This window comes from Sebastes umbrosus, chromosome 8 (genome assembly GCF_015220745.1).
Source record: "Sebastes umbrosus isolate fSebUmb1 chromosome 8, fSebUmb1.pri, whole genome shotgun sequence".
Taxonomy (NCBI): domain Eukaryota; kingdom Metazoa; phylum Chordata; class Actinopteri; order Perciformes; family Sebastidae; genus Sebastes; species Sebastes umbrosus.
Window position 1 is genome coordinate 8,909,673 of NC_051276.1, and position 22,847 is coordinate 8,932,519.

Consider the following 22,847-nt stretch of genomic DNA (forward strand, 5'->3'; position numbering starts at 1 on the left):
CGTACGCTGTAAGCCACACACAAAGCACGAAGCAGTACTAACAAGTGCAAACTGTAGTACCATGTTTTATACACACAAACTCATTGCAGAATAATAATGGTGTCGCCTACATTTGAAGCTCCATTACCAGCCTGCTACAAACCGTACCACGGTAACAGTAACAAAAGCGTCGGCACTGTCCTTGGTGCGTAACCATATTCCTCTGTTTAATATTCCCTCCCTTTTTTGGGAGGGGGGCTTAAAGAGACAGGCACTAAAACAGAGCGTTTCAGACAGAGGGTGAATGCAGGTATTTTCAGACAGACAGGATGAGAAAAATAATGTATTTTTTGAACATCAAAGCAGGTAAACGTTACATGTAGTATAGAAACTCAAAATACAAGTATGAACCTAAAATGAGCATGATATCTCTTCTTTAATATCTGCATGTGTGAAATAATATAATGTTGTTTGTGAGCATGTTTTATCACGCTCGCAACATATGACATAAATCTCACGCCACAGCAGGTGGAGCAGTTTTGACTTTCCAAGATCTTCAGCACTAGCGGTAGACATATTGACATGACGACAGGTGCACTGATTAGGAGGGATGAAGGAGGATCAGGATTGGATGAAGGAAAACCACATCTGTTATGGTATAGGATGGCAAATTCAACCTAACAGGGATCACTTTGTTTATGGTCTTTATAGCCATTCCTACCTGGTAGGGGATTGTGGTGTTTGCTATGTCCACACTAGCAATGAGCCAGCTGTCAGAGGCTTTGTTGGCAGTCCACAATCGGTAGTCAAAGTTATCCCCATCTGGTCTGAGGTGGAGCTGCAGGGAACCCAGTCCAGTGATCTGGTACACCAGCCTCACACAGCTCCAGTCGTGCTGCTCCAGAACTGGACTGACAAGAACCGCCTGCTCCTGGTCCTTTAAGAGGGCTGAGTCCACTGTTATCAAATGCCCTATGACAACAACATGAAAATAAGTCATATTAATCTACAGTACATATGATTGTTATAATATTTTACTGTGGTTGAGGATATATTTTTAGACTTGTTATCTTCTGCTGGCTGCTTTTTACATTAAGTAGAGTGATAACTAAAGGTTTGCCATATGTAGAGAACTTTGCAATTGTTTTGTTGGTGATCAGGAATGTGTCATTATCTTGGGCGTCTGTACCTTGTGGCCTATCAACATCAGTTTCCTCAGAAAGAATCAACCTTGACAGAGACAGGTGTCCCAGAAGACAACACAGTAAACTGTTATGATATAGAAAGTAATAACACATATAAAATTGCTTCATGGAAGGTCAGTGGCTGGACCACAATGCCGTCTATAGAGCTATATAAGACAAGTTTCACCTGTGTCACTGTGACCAATTCACCTATCCTGCATGTCTTTAGACTGTGGGAGGAAACCCATACAGACCCAAGGAGAACAGCTAGCAGGGGATTCAAACCCAGGACCTTCAGATAAGCTATAATAGCATAGTAATAATAATAATAAAGTTTATTTGTATAGCACCTTTCATACAAGAAATGCAGCTCAAAGACATTGCATGCACTGAGTGCTTCACATGAAAATGAATATAAAAACATATTAAAATGATTAAGATGGAAAATAAAACTAAAAAGAAAACGATGAAATTATGACCCAGCAGTTGCTAAACAGCAAACTGTGGGTTCCTCACTGTCATTAAATAAAAGCAAGCTGAGATAGAATAAACAGGTATAAAATACAATAATAAAAGTTACAGTGCAGTGTAAGAAATTAATAATTTCAGGCCTGAGCTAGTTAAAGGCTAAAATGAAGACATAAGTTTTCAGCTTTCTTTTAAAACTATTTATCGAGCTGGCTTCCCTGATATCTATATGCAGTGTATTCAATAGTTACGGGGCTTAATTGACAAAGGCAACCGCGATTTTCTTACCGAAAATGGATTTTCTGCTTCCTGACTCTGCACTCAGGCTTGATTGTCTAAAAATGATACACCAGTATTTACTGCAACAGCAACATGCATTTGAGTGCCACAACAAATCTGCTTAACCAGCTTGTCTTTTAGTTAAAAAAAATCCCCCCGCAGAGTGAGTGACACACAAGTATGAAATAAACATGTACTGAATCATACTGAATGGACATGCTCACTTCACAATGATCTAAATGCTAATAGTTTCCTGAAATGTTATGTTTAAATATGCAAATGAGGCATTGTCTTATTAAAGGGACTGTTTGTAAGAATCAGAAATTGGTTGTAACAGCAACACCTGTGGCCGTTAAGTCAACGAAAGTCAGCGTCCTGTTGCTCGCCTTGGCTCAGATCATACAGCTTTGGATATGTGTATTATTTACTGCCGTATTATGAAGTAAAGAGAGACAATGGTGTATTTTCTGAAAAAAAATTGTTATGACTGTAACCGTGAAATAGAGTTTCTATCTCCCCCCTTTATGTCACAACTGAGAGTCTTTTCACCCATTCACCCAGGTCTGAGAGAGCAGAGAGGCAATTTCATGGATATAAACAGTGTTTATGGAGAGCTGGTTGAAGTGCCATCAGTTCTACATCTGGTTGGGGAAGGGAGGCGGGGGGGATTTACAGTTGTGATCCCTTATTTGGTCAAATGAAGTTCAACGAGAATCTTCCCTAGCAGGAGAAGTCTTTGAGCAGTGATTTGCTCAAACAGTGAGCCACGGAGGAGCAGACAGGACAGGGCAGACATCGTCCGACACGTACTAATGTATACAGAAATCTTAAAGAGACATATCACTGTTTTTGTATGTTCAAAGATAACCATTCTGCAAACCTTGCAGCTGCTTTTTAAAAGTTGTGCAGCCTTTTGAAAGTTGCACGAGTTATGTAATCCATCACGGTACTCATTAAAGTGATAGTCTGGGTGTTTTTAAGTGGGGTCGTATGAGGTACTTATGCATAGTCAGTGTATTACCTACAGTAGAAGACGGCCAGCACGCCCCACTTTGGAGAAGCAGACAGAGTTACTGCACGGGAACAAAACAATGTACTGTTTCTCCAAACTGGGGGCGTGCCGGCCGTCTTCTACAGTAGGTTATACACCGACTATGGATAAGTACCTCATACGACCCCACTTAAAAACAACCGAACTATCCCTTTAACTCAAATCTTTTGCCACATAATGTTATGAGCTAATGCCGTGCAGACCTTTAAAATTAATATGCACTTAAACTGCACTAGTATGCAATGGTCAAAAATGTATAACTGTGACAAAAATTATTGCACAAACAAGTTTCAATAGTCGGCTAATTGATATTCATGCTGCACAGATATGAATGTAACAACCAGTACAAAGTACATTTTGGAGGAAATATAATGTCGACCGGATTATGTTTCCATTAACATGATGGTGAAATGTTGTTAATTAACGTATCTGACAAGTCGTAAACATGTTGGTACAGAACGTGAAAGTACAATTTTCACTGACAAATGATTTTATATGCTTTCTACCAAAATAGACGATCTTGTAATACAATATCTGCTTGCAGTGACCACAGCTTTATTTCACCTTTTTATGGTTATGTGATTTGATCGTCATCAACACTGTGCAAAGTGTGCGTCCAAAAATCCTAGTTCAGTAATAAAATCCTAGAACACGATGGAGTGCCTCTCCTGTGTGGCTGCGTGACAGCGCTGCAGTAGATGAGGCAGTGTGCCAGAGTCTGCTTAGATGAGCTGTTTAAACATCTTCACTAACATTCATCAGCAAACTGATAATATCAGCAACATCAACATATCCTTCACTGCTAACTGGGCATTGTGTACCTCAGTTCCAGAGTCATCATCATTTACCAGGGCTGTCAATTGATGTCCATAGTTAATTGCGATTGATCGCAAATTAATCACACATTTTTTATCTGTTCAAAATGTAAAAAAGGGAGATTTGTCAAGTATTTAATACTCTTATCAACATGGGAGTGGGCATATATGCTTGATTTATGCAAATGCATATATATATATATTTATTTTGTCTGTGGCTCAGAGGTAGAGCGGGTCGCCCACCAATCGGAAGGTTGGTTTGGGGTTCGATCCCCGGCTCCTCCAGTCATATGTCAAAGTGTTCTTGAGCAAGATAATTAACCCTAGATTGCTCCTGAAGGCTGTGCCATCGGTGTGTGAATGAGTGTGTGAATGGATGAATGCTGACATGTAGTGTAAACCGCTTTGAGTGGTCTGAAGACTAGAAAGGCGCTATATAAATGCAAGTCAATTTTACAGTTATTGGAAATCAATTAACAACACAAAACAATGACGAATATTGTCCAGAAACCCTCACAGGTACTGCATTTAGCATAAAAAATATGTTCAAATCATAACATGGCAAACTGCAGCCCAACAGGCAACAACAGCTGTCAGTGTGTCAGTGTGCTGACTTGACTATGACTTGCCCCAAACTGCATGTGATTATCATAAAGTGGGCATGTCTGTAAAGGGGAGACAGGTCAAGGGACCCCCTTTGAATATGGCCATGCCAGTGTTTCCTCGCTAAAATTTAGTGTAAGTTTGGAGGGTTATTTATTTGTTATTTATGGATCCTTTAGGTTACCATATGATGCCAGTATCTTCACTCAATCTTTCAAACTGAGCCCGCTACAACCTAAAAAATCACAGGTTGCGTTAATGCGTTAAAGAGATTAGTGCTGTTAAAACTAATTTGAGTTAACGTGTTATTATCACGTTGACTTGACAGCCTGTCTGACAGCCCTATCATTTACTGCATGAACACAATGTGACTCATTGTTCTCGAAAATTCAAAAAATAATCTAAACTTTGGTTCAGTTGCAACTGAGATGAGGAGAAGATGAGAGGAGAGGAGAGGAGGTTAGGTGGAGGGGGGAGGTGAAACTCTAAACAGTCCAGAGAGAGAGATGAAGAGTATGGGTGGTGGTCTGAGGCCCTGACAGCTCTCCACCTCACTCCATCCGTCCCTGTCTGTCTGTTTATCCTGTTCCAGCACAACCTCAAGTCTTTGTCTCTGATGTCTCTGTTTAGTGAATATAATCACCTAGGATATCCATCCTGGTTTGAACCACAAACTCTGCCTTGGGTTCTTTTTTTGGGTGTAGCCTCCTTAGTTGAAGCCCACATTGCCATGGCAACCAAACAGAAAACACTACCGTGGTCCCGTCTTCTTTTTATGAGCCTATTTATTGCCACAACGGGTGTAGTCTGTCACCATCTCCAAGGCCGGGTTGGTTGCTGGAGCTCATTCCATCTCCAGTCTGGTTGGTGGTTAAGTGCAGACCACACTGGGTCTCTGCTGCAGCTTCTGTTTCGGGGGTAGAGCTCTGTTTTTCAGTGAATATGCAGCGTATACTAGTATACAAGCTACAGAGAGAACAACACTGAGAGCTAAGGGCTTGGCTGGAAGAGAGATGGCACTTACAATTTACAGTTCTGACACTTATCTTAACAGTGGGAACATAAACTGTGCTGACAGATTATCATAAACAGAGGGAGCTGCTTCGGGACGCTCTGTGGCTCGACACATACAATGAAGCAGCCGGTGGAAAACAAGACAAAAGGGGGGAGTCGATCGGAATGTCTGGCTTGGCAAGTGGAATGTGGTGACACACTTCTATAATGCAGGACACCGAAATACAGCAAATCTCACAGCGTAACATTTCAAAAATTGTTATTTATTCAACTCGTCTTTCACCAATAAGTCAGCGTGATTGCATATGCGTTAGAAGCAGGGCAAGAATTTCAGCGGCAGCCACGGCGGGCCCCTCTGACTGGCCTTGATGCCCTTCTGAAAAAATGCATGCCCATCGGCCACAGTGGCCTTGATGCCACTCCCACACTGCCCCAGCTGATTTCACCGTTTCTTCCTCTTCCTGTCAACACTTTTTCCAGACACCAGTGACTTTTGTTGAGATTCTGAATTCCTATTCGGCAACGCTGCGCACATAAGTGGGTTAGATTTTGAGCCTGTTATGAACCACTGGAAACCCGGGCTATTTATCACCATAGTTTGACATAGCTGTGCAGCGTGCCGCCAGAGCTGATTGCGGCCACTCTAGACAATCTGAAGTCTTTCAAGTAGGAGAAGAAATGCGAGCGCTCTCCTCCTGCTAACAGGCACTGCATGTGAAATATAGATACAACATAATTATGAGGATGAATGTATTTTTAACAACTAAAACACAGCCACAAATCTTTGATCCATGTTGTTCATAACTGGACGTTTTACTGTTAACTTTCCGTAGGCTACAACAGCACAACAAAGTAGGAATCAACAAAGAACTTACAAATATTGGTAATTTGCAAGCATTTAGGTAACGTAAAATTGTTAAAGTTTCTCTCTAGAGCCAGTGTTTGGTTTGTCCGTTTTGGGCTACTGTAGAAACATGGCGTTGCAACCTGGCGGACTCCGTGAAGAGGACCCGCTCCCTATGTAGATATGAAGGGCTTATTCTAAGCTAAAAGAAACAAACATGATTCTTAGTTTCAGGCGATTATACACGAATGAAAACATAGTTATGAATATTATATTCCATTTATGCTAATAGATCCCCCAAAATGTTACACACTGGTCCTTTAATTTACAATAGGTTGAGAACCCTTGGTTTAGGCAGCAAAACTACTTGGTTAGGTTTAGGAAAAGATCGTGGTTTGGTCAAAATAACTACGGAAGTGGCGTTATTTAAAGCTAGGGTTGGTAATGTTAAGAAACTAGCAAGAGAGCACTAGATTTTTAAAATGAGCCAACCGAAAAACCCAGCCCAGTGTTGTTAACTCTCCAATGAAAGCAGCTAGCAGCTATCGCTCCAAAGGTCACTAAATCTTACAATAAAATCTTCCACACTGACAGTCCGTCCGATAAGGCCTCCCTCCAAAGCCACTCCCCCAAAATAAAATAATATAAATTGAACGTAAACCTATTGAAATGAACATAAAAAACAAACATGGCCATTGCTAGTACCAACAGCTATTTTGCTAGCAGCTTGTGGAAGAACGTGCAATGAGTGCACGGGCAGAGTGCGCACAGGCAGGCGGGCAGGCAGGCCGTTCAATCATTTCCTTCAGGCCGAATGGGATTATTACAGTCCTGCGACAGCAACAGATACAGATTCTTTTCTTTTTTTTGTCAGAGTATTTGATGTATTGATTGCTGTTGGGATGAAATGAGAGTTAAACAAATACAACAAAAAACGTATTTGAACAACTTTACCCACCATAGTACATAAGTTATTTAACAAATAAACCAACGTTTGGGTTAAAAAACACTACGGAAGTTACGCTACAAATAAGTCAAAAATGACTTTTGGATTCACACAGGACACGCACAGTGGTCTCCTGAGTGAAAGTTCTATGTTGTTTTAGACCCACCCGTCCACCACAACCTCCTCCCAACGAGGTCTTTCTCGTTCTTTATTACACGGCTGTGTTGAATACTTGATTCTGATTGGTCAATCACGGCGTTCTGCGGTCTGTAATTTCTGCATAACAGACCAGATTACATATGAATTGATTATGTGGGATATATACGAATTATAGTGCATTATTTTTCGTAGTAATAAGTACGAACATTGTATGAGAACAGCCTGAACAGTACCATAAAGCTGTATTGATATTGATTAGTGGTATATATACACTTTCCTCTAATGCATCCAATATGGAATGAGCTGTAGTTGTGGTGTCAGTGCCGTTGTGTGAATAAGCACATTTCAAGCAGCCTTGAACACAGACTGAATTCTTTCCCAGCACCAAATGCATCAACTTTGCTTTCACAAATTTGCTCTTCTCAGATTTCACCTTGTGTAATCCCATCACTTTTGTCTCTCAACCCTCAAAAAATGTTCAAACTAGGGCAGAGCCCACCTGATTCCTCCCTGGCAGCTCTTCCCTGTGGGAGCACAGCTACCCTGCAATATTCTGGTTTGGCATTCCAGTGTCTTTGACCCATTTAAAGAGTCTTTGTGCCACCACACTGCAACTCACTAATAACAGACTCTTATCGAAGGCTACACTTGTAGTATTAAATATAATTGCACTACTATTATTCAAAAGAAGAGGTTTAAATGCTTGCGTTTGCAAAAAGCAAAAAGTTGGTATTCATACTGTAATGGATAAGTGTTCAATAATTGAGACAAATGAAGGCTGATCGTAAATAAAGGCCTACAAAAATGAATAAAAAACACTGAGAGGGGATGGAATTACTGTACTACTATAATGGCTAACATGGTAAACATGTCTATTTCCACAGCACTAATTTACAACAACACAGTCATGTCATGCTCACTACTCTGCACACACAAACACATTGACTTGCATTCCTTTCCTGGAGACTAACTCTAACTACCTACTGCTACTAGCCTAATACTAACACTTTCCCTAACCTTAAACCAAGTCTTCAACCTAACATGTAATGATTTAACGTTATGGGGATGTGCATTTTGTACCCAACAGGAAGGCGAGTCCCCACAATGTGCCTGTGTAAACAGATTTATGTCCCCACAACATGAGTAATACACGCCCACACGCACACAAATCCAATGACATCATGAGTGTGATAACCACAGCAGCTACAGCATCTTTCTGTTTCTATTGAACTCAGAAAAGTTGGGATAAACATCCAATTAGAGCTGACATTTCCTTAAAAGCGCTAAGGTCCAGATTCAGAGCTTATCTATGATTGAGGGATAGCCTCCACACGGCTCTCAACATGGTGACGGCTGAGCCAGTAGCTAGCAGCTAACGGTGCTAACAGCACGAAAAGTGCAAACAACGGCAACAGTGCTGACAGAGCTTGCAGTGTTTTGCCAGACCGGCTATGTTAAAAAAAAGCACAGAGAAAGCTTGAATTACAACATACAGGGGGAAAGTGACTACCTTCTCTGCTCAGGTAGACGTTACTCCACTATATCTTTACATAGACAATAGTTGTTTGCTCTGAATTTCAAATGTAGCACCTTTAATATCATTACAAACATTGCTCAAATGCAAATCTGACAACTGCACTGAGGAGAAGCTTATAAAAAGTATTTCAGTCGCTCGTAAACACATAATATTCTAATAGGGAGGAATGCATTTGACTCCAAAAATAAGCAGCAGGTTGTAAAGCACATGATGAGACGAGCGAGACAGCAGAGGAACTGAGCCGTCTGGTCCGAGGTTGTGGTTAACGTCCTTCTCTAGTCCAGCTTTTGTGAGATTCTACTCATCGTTTATAATTAGTGGTTTTGCAGATGTCTTTTTGAGGTGAGGTGACAGCCAAGCACCCTATAAAAATGCAGCTGGCAAGTGGGAAGACGGTGAGGGATCATTTCACGGTCACAAGTGACTTCAACTGAAAAAGAAGTAGCTGGTGGAGACACGTGTCTGTCTACACCATCATCACGACAAAAGTGCAGTTAAAGGTGAAAAGGACCACTCTGTGAGGGCAACTACTCAACCCAAAGTAAAAGAAGAAAAACACACAGGAAATAAAATATGATTCAACTTCATGAAAGTTGGAAATGCAAATCTGCAGCCATCTGTTCTATTATGTTATTATTAAAGAGTCTGTTTGAGCTCTTCCTCTTTAATATCACAGCAAGGATGACACGAGGAGCGATCATTTGATTTCACTATATAGTATATAGGCTGATCTTCAAGAAACAGAATATTCCCAAAGTACAGGTGCAAACTCAACAACAGAATGTAAAAAAATGAACACCAATATGCTGTAGAGCGTCGCAACCTTTGACATATGTCAGTTGACGCCTGTAGAGTACACCAAACACGTCATAGGGACAGCGGAAGTAGTCAAGGTACCAGAGGTGTGGACTCGAGTCACATGACTTGGACTCGAGTCAGACTCGAGTCACAAATTTGATGACTTTAGACTTGACTTGACAAAATCAAAAAAGACGCCAGTGACTTGTGACTTCACTTGGACTTGAGCCTTTTGACTTGAAAATACTTGATGCCATCCCCCCCAAGCCCAAAGATTAAAAAGTATGTTATTCAAAAAGTGTGCCATGTATCAAGTCATTTCCTGAATCAACAAACGTTAACTCTGTTTATTCCCCGCAAGTCGACACTAAATTCCCAAGATCCACTTTGTTTGAATCAATCTGACAGCCTCCAATCAAGATGCAGGAGAGAACCATGAAGAACTAACGTTACGTTACGGAGCGCCATTTGGGAAAACATGATACCAAAGATCATTTTGTTTGCATACAAAGATTAAACGGTGGTCAACAAAAAAAATGTGTATGCAAAACATGAGGGGTTGAAAATTACACACGGAGAAGCAAATGGCTTAACATTTGGTGACAAGCACATTATGACTAGTTTTGGACTAACAACTCAAAGTTTAGGACTTGGCACTTGACTCGGGACTTGTGTGCAAAGACCTGAGACTTACTCGTGACTTGCAAAAGAATGACTTAGTCCCACCTCTGCAAGGTAGAGTAGCTGGGATGTGCAGATGTGATAAAAGAAGACATATTATGGAAGCAAAATAGCCCAAAATCTAAAAACTGACCAGAGCATAACAAAACAATGTTTTTTAGCCTGTAGTATCTTGCTATAACTAATGGTGCACTTACTACCTTTGTTTAGCTTTCAACAGCACTTTGTGATCTCCATGAGCGGTTAGAGTTTGCTCAGTTGTGATGACAACTGGACCATCCCCGTGACAAATGAGCAAACTCTGTCTGCTTCATTAAGATTGCAAGATGTGGTTGAAAGATCCAGGAAAAGCGAGTGAGGGGATCTTGAGTTAAGTCATTTTGTAATGCGTGCATATTGTACATTTTACTGATGAAAGAGGAGAAACAAGAAATGAAGGCCTGTCTCTAATACTCTACATCCATGGGTAAATTGTTTAGGCTAAACAAACAGGGCTCCAAAGAGAATAGTAGCACCTGGAGCTGCACATTTGATGAGCTTTTACTGGGTCTTTCTCTCCTGTCGTCGTATCGGTTCCCAAACAGTCCTATACTACGTTGCTGTTAGTATGTTTCCATCTATCAGATTAGCAAACAAGCAACATTTTTGACTTCCTCCATTTTCACACAAAAGTCACATTGTACACCGAGGAAACAAAGAATAAAAAAGAAGGATACATCTCAAGGACGTCTGGATTTAAATCACAGGAGTACCAGCCAGTTCACAGAATAGCAGGAGGTCATTGTGGCTGTAATTCTCAGTCCGCACATGATTAAAATCACTGACCAGCGAAGCTAATGTTAAAATCACACCACACACAAGTGTGATGTGGAAACTTGAAAGCACCTCCAGTGCAGTATACAGTATAGAGTACAGTATACTGTATTCTACACTGTCCAGTGCCCTTAGAGTAAACATTTCAGTGAAGTAGGAGACATCTTGTCTCTAGCAGATCAACTATTAAAATGAAACATATTTGTATACTCATACATTGTGGAGTTTTCACTGAGGGGCGGGGGCGTAGATGTGGTTTGAAGAAGTTTAACTTCTAATTGAACTTTTTTCGTGGAAAAACTACATCATGTCTGGAAAATATGCCTGGAGGGCATCTTTAAGGCCTCTCTCACTTGAAGAAAATAAATGTCCTGGCCACCATTTGGCACTATTCACTACAAGTTTAACATAATTACACTGCTTCTGTAGTCAGCGATAAAAGAACATAGGTCGGGCGGTTGTGAAACATGATAATGAGGAAAAGAGCTGATGTCACCCAGTAGAATTAAGCTTAAGAGGGTCCAGTGGGAGACGTGACATGACGGCACCGAGTCTACTCACAGGAAATCCTCAAAGAGCTGTTTTATGACAGCGAAAACCCTGATCATGTTTTATTACCTATCTCGGTGACTCTTAACTGACTCAAACACACAAACACACACACACATACACACGCACACACACACACACACACACACACACACACACACACAAATACTCACACTCAGCATGATGTTTTTGGGAATAAAACACACATGTGGTTCTTAAACTCGGGGGTTTCCAACCCAGGGGTCAGAGACCAAACAAGTGGTTGCCAGATGATGACTGAGTTAGAGAATAATAATCTTTTAAAAGAAAATCTGCTATTTTTTTGATATTTTTTAAAGACTTTATTCTAATCTTTGCTTTTTTCTTGATGAGCTGCGTAGCTTTGCGCCTTTAAAGGTACCATGTGGAGTTTTAGACCACTAGTAGTGCTACGGAGCAATGTTCCCCCGTTTTGTATCATGTTTGTAGAAAGTATGAAGTCCTCTCCTCAGTCAATGAAATACCTGTAGTCATCATGCTGCTAAAGGTATATGTGTATTGCCAACACACTCTCACTGCCAACTCGTCAAATACGACACTTTGGTCAGTGGCTTCAAACTATGATGCTCTTTGTACTCCTCAGTTTTGCACGTGTCAATTTCCGCTCATTACATGCATACACTGTCTTTCCAAAATAAACTTCTGTCTTCACAGGAAACAGCTCGGTTAGGTTTATTAAAAGGGCCGTGGTTTGGGTTAAAATAAGTATGTTTGTCATGTAGTTAAGTTGGCTACATTACATAAGCAACGCAATAATGTTATGTAACGTTACATAACTTTAAATAAGTCAACGTTGACTTTTGGTTTCACAAAAGACACAAGCAAGTCCAGTGTTTTTGGACCCGTCCATCCACCCCGACCTGGCTTCCTCCTTTACTCCCGCCATGACTACGACCACGTAGAGCGTTTGACACATAAGGCCACTGACCAAGCGGCCATGTTTGACGCGTTGGGAGTGAGAACGGGCTGGTGTCGCATCCTGTAGTCTCTAATTTTGCAGATGACCTCCTCCAACTGTATGTGCGTTCATCTCCAACAGAGTCGGTACCTTCATTCATTATTTCAATCTTCTGACATGGTACCAGAATATAACTGCAATTAGCCTTCTGTGGGTTATGTACACACTTCTGAGATTTTCTACATTGTGATTATTTGGAGTGTAGCTGACATTTTCATTCAATCAACTAAAAAAAAAACACCATACTAGACAGTTATAACCAAAACATATCTTTTAAAGTGTAGTCCCAATTGTTTCCTAAACTAACTTGATGTGCAGTATACACACAGTGACAGTCTCTCTTGACATATTCATGCAACATCATCTGCCGTTGAAAGTATATTTGTGGCTTTGATAATAAATGTACAGTGGTGTATATAAATATATGACGTAATGTATATTTTTCCCCAGAAAGACAGCGTGAACTCTCCTCTCAGCTGCACCAATACCGATACCGGATTGGACATCGGGCCGATAATGACTCAAATAGCTGGATCGGGTATCGGTGACAACGGGGCCGATCTATTCAAAATAATTCTATGTTTGTACACTACATACATTATAGGAAAGCAATGTTTAAGTCAAGCCTGATGTTAACTTACACATAAAAGAATGATCCAGTCACTTCCACACAGTGAGGCATACAGCTTATTAATTAAACACTGGTATCGGATCGGTACTCGGTATCGTCTGATACCCAAAGCCCAGGTATCAGTATGGTATCGGGACGGACGAAGTCGGATGGGTGCATCCCTACTCCTGATTTGAAATGGTTAAAGAGGATGAGGGGGAGCAGATTGGGTGATTGGGTGAAACTAACTCCACCAACTACTGTGAACAATATTTGTATATGTATACACAAAAGTCAGAGCACACTGAACATTTCTACATGGTTACAGGATATCTGTCGCCTGGATGGATCCACACCAGAATCACTTACAGATCATCATACTTTTTCCACTTTCCCCCCTGGTAAGCCTATATTTAAATAGTAGTATGAGTGACAGAGAAGTATTCCAAGCATGTTTATTTCTGTCAATAAGCAGAGCTCATGATGACACTGTACCTTCTTCATTCATGCTCCAGCTGCCATACGCTGGTTCTGATGTGTAGCCACAGGTGCCCAGCTCAAAGTTGCAGGACCCGGGCAGCAGCAGCTGCTGCTGTTGCTGCGCCCTGAGGAACCCGCACAGTAGCAGCACTGCAAGAAGAGAGAACAGACAAGCATCCATGCGGCTGAGTTCACCTCTGCTTTATCAATGCAATTTGTCTTTGTAGTTGCTTGAGACACTATGGTGAAGAGGGTCAACATTTTAACTAATAGATACCACCATGCAACTTCCCCAGTTGATTACTTACATTAAAGGTCCCATATTATAAAAAAGTGAGATTTTCATGTTTTTGTTTTTTTTATATAAAGCAGGCTTAAATCCTATATAAATACTGTGAAAGTATCGAAACACTCAATCCACAGGGAAATACACACAGCCCGTATTCAGAAACTCTGCATTTGAAACATGCTGTCAGGATTTCTGTCCATTTGTGATGTCACGAAATATACAATATTTAGACCCTTTACACAGATTTAACCTTAAACATTCTAATCCCAGTTTATTCCGAGTTGCAGTGTATGTGAATGACATCAGCTGACAGGAAGTAAACATTGACCCAGGCTGTTGCCTATGTAGCAATGCAATTCTGTTGCAATGCGCTAACACGAAGCGTTTCAGACAGAGGGTAAATACAGGCATATTCAGGCCAACAGTATGAGGAAAATAAAGGTGTTTTTTTTTTAACATTACAGCATGTAAACATGTTCTAGTAGAAACACAAAACAAAAGTATGATCCTGAAAATGAGCATAATATGGGACCTTTAAAACTAGTATTTTTTTGTATTACAAATTATCTGAAATGTTATGTTTAAATATACTAATGGGGCATTATACTAATGTTAACTTTTGGTGAACTTAGGAGAAATCAACAGACACAAATATACAAAGTAGTAAAATAAACATCTAAATGTGCATTTTGGAAGTTTTCTTTACACTAATCTAAGAATTGTAGAAGCAAAATAGCCCAAACTCTCAAAATTGACCAATGCATGAAAAAGAAACGATGTTTCTGCATGTAAGTGTCTCGTCTTAAACTAACTAACAAGACCAAAGTTAGAAGAATCCTAGTGCAACTTTGTGCATGTTTCCCTCAGAGTGAGATGGGTTTACCGTGCAGGGAGAGGAGGACGCTGCTCATCTTATCCGCGGTGCAGGGACTGTATGGAGCTCCTTCTGTAGAGTTTCAGTCTCCTCCGGTTATAATCCCACAAAGAACTACTGCAGCGCCAACAACACCTCGTCGAGACTCTCACGAGTTGTGTTTCACATGTTGCAGCAATGTCAGCAGGAGAGATGGAGGGAGTATCGTGGTGGATGAATGGATGAATGAATGTAGGCTACCGGGGGCGGGGAAGGAGAAGCAACGGTCCTCCAGAGTCCTGCAGGCGCCTCTCCGCCTACCTCTACTGTTCTGCTCTGCTCTGTCCCACTGATGAGCCAGGGCCGGTACCACACTGGTTCAGGGCTGGACCCACACTGGGTCAGGGCCTTTGTAGAGTTCCCCCTCAACCACCCTGCAACCATGAACATATATGTTTCGGGCTCAAATAAGAGTGATAAAAGTCTTACCAGTTCTGAGTAAATCAGCATTGTAGCTTTATTTGTCAGTAGGGATTCAGTTTTTTTTTGTTTTGTTTTTTTTTAAATAAAGAAAGTTGCTGGGTACGACGGAGTATTAGGGCCACATTGAGGAAAAAAACGTTACGAGAAAAAACAGTTGTAAAATTATGAGAATAAAGTCATAAATTTCCGAGAAAAAAAATCGTAATATTACCAGAATAAAGTCGTAATTTTACATGATAAAGTCGTAATTTTACATGATAAAGTCGTAATTTTACGAGAAAAACAGTCGGAATATTACCAGAATAAAGTCGTAATTTTACGAGAAAAAAAGTCTTAATATTACGAGAATAAAATCGTAATTTTACGAGGAAAAAAGTCGTAACATTACGAGAATACAGTCTTAATTTTACGAGAAAAAAGTCGTAATATTACGACAATAAAGTCGTAATATTTCGAGAATAAAGTCGAAATTTTACGAGAAAAAAAGTCACAATATAGCGAGAATAAAGTCAGAAGTTTTACGTGTTATTTTAGAGGTAAAATAGAGCATTGTGCCGCCTTTGTGAAAATGAGGAACGTGGAGCATCTTGTGAAGTTATACTTTAGTAAAGGTTTCGCAAATAAGGAAATACTTAATGTTTTGGTACATCAGCACCACACTATCATCAGTATCAGGACCTTGAAAAGATTGTGCAAGAAACTGCATTCATTCTGAAGAAATAAACCGAGACAAACAGCTGCTACCCGTCCAGAAGCAGGCTCAGGCTGCTATGTCCTCTCGCCTGTTTTGTTGGTTGCTGGTAATATGTTTTCCTAATATTACGTCAGTATATTAAATCAGTATCTTTAAAAGTATAAAAGGAGGGTAAGCCATATCATTTCATGTATATATTTTGCTAAGACATTAAATCAAATCAATTATGTAAATCTCATCTGCCGAAAAACTGGGATTGTTAAGAGTGAGTAATATCTCAGTCTTTGTTAGTATGATATCTTTTTTTCAAAATGTTTTGAGAAGCTCTTCTGTAAATTAAACCAAAAAGAAGTAGCATGAAAACAATCCACAAACACATGTTCAGATTACCCTTCACAATTGCAAAAAAGTGCATCAATTATGCATAACTTCAAACCTTAAAGTGTAACTTCACCCCCAGGTCTGAGCCACCCACTGCATGAATTAGAAAAAAGTGATCAAGGGGCTGAGAGATGAAACCGCACCTATTTCCCGTACGATGAAAGCCTCGACGCAGCGTCAACAAATATGTCACATCTACACTAAAAACAGGAAAATAGCTATATGGGGCGCTGAATTTGATGAATTTACTATTGACCCTCTGCCTCCCCGCCGCTGGGAGACCTCTTTGCCGGTACGAGAGCGCTCAGAGGCGAGGGGTGTCTGATTAGAGGGCGTAAACATTCTTTTTTTTATATATTGAAATTCACCCGTAGAGTTGTCTTGTACCAGGCTGTGAACATGTTTATTTCTGCTGTAAAGTTGGGCATTTTAACATGGGGGTCTGTGGGGATCGACTCGCTTTTGGAGCCAGCCTCAAGTGGCCATTTGAGGAACTGCAGGTTTTGGCGCTTCTCCATTGGCTTCATTTTTTTGGACCGGAGGTTGCCACTTGGCTAAAAAGCACCTTTGCACAGAGATCAAGCCAGGCAATATAACTAACAGGAAGTGTATTAATATTAGCCTAGATAGAGAATAATTATGAGGATGAATGTATTTTTAACAACTAAAACACAGCCACAAATCTTCTTTCATAACTGGACTTCTGCCGCACAACAAAGTAGAAAATAACAACAATAAACATGTAGTTGTCCATTGTGAATTTTGATGTAATATACTGTTTCAGTGTACATAATAATTTGCATGAAACATGCTATTCCAATCTATAAAATTCAATCTACATTTATCTTCATGCAGAGTTTTTCACAGGTTTATGAATTACAGACTTTGGAAGTATTTCTGAACATGGTGTTACAAGCTCAAAATCTTATTGACTCTTAATTGAGCCCATACATGTCTTATGACCTGTGCTTTCCGCGTTCCCACAGCCCACCCTGTAACATGCAACAGAGCGAGTGTCATCAGGAATAAAGCTACAAATAACTTTCATAACATGAAGATTTACTCAGACATTGGTTCGAATGAGGTGATTTCAGGGCAGATGGGAGTGGAGTGAAGGGAGAAAAGTCTGAGAGCATCTGGTGGACGGATAGAGAATAACGCTGAAGGTTCCTGGGAAATGTGGAAATGGTTGAAAAGGGGGAATACACACAATAGAGGTGGACATTGTAACACACGGTGCTATAGTGCAAAATAAAAAGGAAGGTTAAATATGATACAACAACCACCAAAACATGAGCAGTCTCAAAGCACTGGGTTCATCCTTGGCATCCCTACATACTCCTCTGTAGTTCCTGTTTCAAACTGAGAGTGTTTTTTTTTTCCAGGGGATGAAACACCTAATGTGAAATATATGTGGGCTCTGCAGGATATACCCAGAGCTCAGAAGCTGCCTGTGGAAACATACTACACATCTGGATATTGTTACATTAAAAAACATCACATCCAAATACATAATACTACAAGTCTGCTTCTGCTTACTGAGCAAAATATGAGTCGCTTTTTTTCTCTGTAATTATAATAACATAACTGAGAACGTGAAACGTTTTAATCACTGCTCCTACATTCTTAACTGTTAAACTCCCTAATTTACAACATAAAGACCTTGAACTGAAATGAACTATCAGTCGATTGAATGAGCATTATCAGCATCATAGATATGTTGGAATGGGCCTGCTATTGGGTTCAGGAGGTCGTTATCATCTATTCACATGGTTTATCATCGATACGAATACAAGAAGACGACGCCGACCTCTAGTGGCCGTAGTAATTTTGACGGGAGCAAAGGAATAAGTCAGGTGATGTAGTGTACAGAGCGACACACAGGAAGGTGGTCGGGTTGGAGGGATCGTGTCTAGATGGTAACCCTCAATTTGCAAAACTTCTGCGAGATGGTTAAGGTTAGGCATTGACCTTGAATGGTTAAGGTCAGGATAGGTGGTCGGGCAGCAAGGCTCACAAGAGTTTTTGCAGGTTTTCACAAATCTAGGGTTACCATCTAGACAAACTGAAACCAGAAGTCAACGTTGACATACACCGTACTTTTGTTACATAACTTACCTAGGCTTATAACTTAAACCACGTAGGTAAGTTACGCAACAAACACAGTTATTTTAACTGTTTCTGTCCCACAAAACACGATGAATTAAACAGGAAAGCAATAAAATACAAGTATTTGGTTTTGAGCCAGGGACACATCTGTGAGTAGATGCTGATTAATTGTCCTCCTACAACAACCCGGGAGCTGCACCTGAGCTATGCGGACAAACTCCCACTGTTTCTGCATAGCACAGTCTAAAAATAGACTAAAAACTTCTTCAACCTCACAGACGCTTTGATAGCTGCATTATTTCATGTTGTGCAAACATGCAACCCACAGAACTAGTCAATATCCAGAGATATTAAACATGTTACATTGGCTTACAGAGAGATTTGTATAAATGATGCCCAAATGATGTAATGATGCAGACTTCCCACCCCAGTGTAAGGTCAGGTGAATGGAATCTTTATTGTGGTACTCACTGCATTGAAAATTTTAACGTGTCTTTCTAGAAACAGTGCTATAGATACTCTGGATAATACACACTGTCAACAGTTTAATAGGAACTACGTCATACTGGAGAAATAGACCCAATGCCAGTAATTCCTAACCTTTTTTTGTGATCCTTTATAACTCATAACTTATTGTCAAAGGTTACATATTTTTATGACATATGAGCTCTTGAAACAAGAATGATTTCAACCCTCTCAGATCCTTGTTTTGAAGGACTTTTATAGGCCTAAAGAGAAAACGATCCAGTATTTCACAAGAAAATAGCAAAGATACGGGCGAGTGACGGGAATATTTAAGTTTTTTTTTATTTTTCTTCTGCCCTATAACTTGTTTGTCATTTTGCAAACCACTGCCCTATGAAAGACGTTGACAGTGAGGTCTGCGGTTTATTTGTGGAGTAACAAGGGGATACTGCTTCAGGGAAGACATGTTGCTGTTTTTCAAACACCATTTTTCAATGCTGTGACGACCACAAACTAATTTCCATTGTATTGGGGTGGAGACAGAAATCCCCAAACCTGGACAAATAAAACCAAAACTATCTGCATGGATAGCCGTGGTGCAATGTAACTGAGTACATTTACTCAAGTACTGTAGCCTACTTAAGTATACATTTGAGGTATTTGTACTTGACTTGAGTATCACTCCAACTCCAGGTCCACAGATGGTAACGGAAGATACACTGAGCTTTATAGTGAAGGCGATGGGGAAGAAATCCCAGAGCCTGTCCTTCGTGACCTGTCAAACCTGGAGCCTGTCTACGCTTTCAGATCCCGCTTGAGCTACCAGCGAGGAAGAAGCCAGGTCTCCCTAACCCGCTACACTCCTTGAGAGGTTCTGTTGCCACCTATGCCAGCTCTCAAGAGCAGCTCTAAACAACCCCTCAAAGCTTCATCCGAAGGTAGCCTTTGATACATCTTCAGATTTAGCCTGGCTTGAGTTGTGCTTTTGATCTGATTTTCAACGTGGTCTCTTTCCCCATGTTACCATTGAAGCTTCTATGGCTTGGATAGTAGCCAACGGTCTGGTCAAATGGAGAATTCATTTGCACAAAGCTTAAAGGCTTGCAATTTTTCAAGATTGTCCTTAAGTCAGATACCCATATGTACATTAAAAAAATCCTAAATTTTGTAGTCAAGCATTCAAATTTGGAACAACTTGGGATCTCTTAACATTTCTTACTTCATGTCAAGTCAGCAGAAACCCTGTGCCTTGAAGAAGCGGTAAGGTAATTAATAACAAATGTTTTAGCTTGGAGGCACAACGGCATATCGGTTACACTGAAAGGAACTTAACTCTTCAACCACTGTGTAATAAAGGTGGCACTGGAAACAGTGCTAAACATGTCTATGGAATCGCTAAGCATCTTATATCCAGGCAATTTGGAAGAGGCTTAAAACTGAATTGAAGGTTGGGACAAGTGAACATGATTTTTTTTGTAAAAGTATAAAATGTTAGCTCCAGCAGCTTCCAACCTTTACCACATTGATTTCAGGTCTCATTGTTTTTCAACAGTAATACATATTTCTGCCATCCCAAATCAGATCTGTATTTTTGGTCTCAATTTTTTTGCGTCAACATTCTTATGATGCATCTTAGCGCTATTTGATACCTGGCATCCAAGGTGACAATAAAAAAATGTACCCAAAAATTAACAGATAGAGAAATTTGAATGGAGAAAGGTTCATTTGTCATTCTACAACATAGGGTTGCACAACGAAATGTATTTGTAGTCCCCCAAGAAGGAAAAACTACTATTTTCAGTTCATTGCCCTTCACAATAAAACTTTTCAGATGGGAAAACTCCCATCAGTGGGACTTTTTTGTTGCTGTTGTTATTGTTATTACCGCTATGGCCATTAGAAAAAATATTTTTGACTGATCTGCTTTAGGATTATAGGCACAAAACAAGTGGTCATGGTTAAAACTACAAATGGCGCATGCTGTTCATAGGAAATTGGAAATGGTCGCACACTTGGCCAAGCCATCCACCCAGACGTCCACCCAAAAAGGATTTGCAAAACTAAATATTGTATGACGACATCCCACGACTTAGGACTTTGCTCCTGACATGAGAGTTTATAATTCACATGGCTGCTAGAGGTCTTGGTTAAAAGGATGGTTACAGTCTAGTGGCTTTGTGAATTAAAAATGTTACTGTTTGGTGGACAAGACCTCAGGAATTGGGTGTTGGGAGTTGAACCCAGACTTAAATCCCTTCAGCTATATTACCATGCATTGACAAAATGAATCCTAGAGATCTGATTGCCTATCAAGCCAGCCTCAAGTCACTGCAGGATGATTGTCAGTGCATACTAAAATATATGGAAGTCAATTATTGCTTATGAGGTAGGAAACGTGTTAAAATCTAAAACTGTGGTGTGCTTTGACAAACAGTCAATGTTAAAGTATTTATGAATGCAAAGTCTGTGATATGACATGATGCATTATTATCTATATGTCTAGCTTTGTTAGAGCTCTTAGTGTGTGGTCACTACCTTTCCATTATTGGCTTTTGTACAGTTTACACTTTTGTATTCTGCTCTGGTAACTTGTAAATTATCATCACTCGGTTTTCTACTTGGCATAAAAGTAATCCAATCGCTCATTCTGTGACCTGTTTGTCAGGATTGTCTTCTCACTGTAGTGAAATCCTAATGAGTAATTCAAGCCATTTGTGTTGTGTTGGATCACTTTCTTAGATGAAACACAGACCCGAACAAAACACAGCTGTAGTTCCAGTGAAAGGGAAAAATCCCCCCAGAGTCTGGCAGTTGGATGGGAAAGCAAATAATCGTATTTCCCAAATGATTTACTATTGCTGTAAATTTCAATGGAAGTAGACCTAGATTTTTTTTGTTGAAAAGTATAAAAAATCAATTCTATTTGTATAGCCTCTGTGTACCCTATGTCCTTAGACCATTGAATCCGATTAGGAAAAGCATCACAGAAAACTATTTTAAGTGGAGGAAACAGAGCAGACCAATATTGTGAAATTACACAATGGTTGAAATTAGGAAGACATTATTATATCTGGGAGGGCATCCCAGCCACATGACCTCCTCTCCACCATAGAGACCTGGGAAGAGGAAAGACTAGCACATCATTCACACAGAGAGAGGGAGAGACAAGGACACCATTCATAAGGGAAGAGAGAGTCTGAGTCTCCTGGAAGACAAACATCCAGATCCATTAAATTGAATATGGTTTTGGATAAATAAGAATTTTCAAGGACATGCATGTGTTCTGTTTCTAATTATTAAGCATCAGTAATTTGTTTTACTGCTTTTCATTGCTTACGACATTAGAAAGAAGCAGGTTGAATCAATAGCTTTGACGGTTTTTGGCCAGTAAACAGTTGACTCCCCCAGCGTGGTTCACCCCCACATCAGGATAACACAATTTTTCCACAGATGTTCTCCATCTCTTATGTAAGATTGTTTGAAAGTGAAGTTGCAGGCGTTACTGAGTTTTCAGGTAGGGGCGACAATGAGAGACTGTCAAGCTGTTCAATATCCTAAACACGTTTCAAGAGTTGTTTGTATTTCTAAGTGTTGCATACACTGATTTAACTCAATCTTATCTTAAGTAAATTGTTTCAATTAGGGATTTTTTGGATTATAAAACAGCAGGATTTAAAGTAAACTGCGGGAGGAAAATTTCAGGAAGATTGCATTATGTGGGACAAATGATGCATTGAATAATGTTGTAGATTAGCTTCATTTTGCA

At 40.1% G+C, this 22,847-nt stretch overlaps 1 protein-coding gene across 2 annotated transcripts in view; it reads right to left on the reverse strand.

The window, feature by feature from the left end:
• Window positions 1–15,552, reverse strand: part of mamdc2a (MAM domain containing 2a) — a 32,290-nt gene extending 16,738 nt beyond the window's left edge. Inside the window, exons 1-3 of one of the 2 annotated variants that reach the window (XM_037778870.1) lie at window positions 14,980–15,550; window positions 13,823–13,957; window positions 701–951 (exon numbers count right to left, since the gene is read on the reverse strand). In XM_037778870.1, the coding sequence (XP_037634798.1) occupies window positions 701–951; window positions 13,823–13,957; window positions 14,980–15,007 (414 nt within the window). In that variant the 5' untranslated portion in view covers window positions 15,008–15,550. Of the gene's footprint in view, window positions 1–700; window positions 952–13,822; window positions 13,958–14,979 lie in introns of both variants that reach the window. The other variant, XM_037778871.1, reaches the window with a different exon arrangement.
• Window positions 15,553–22,847: the final 7,295 nt, after the last annotated feature.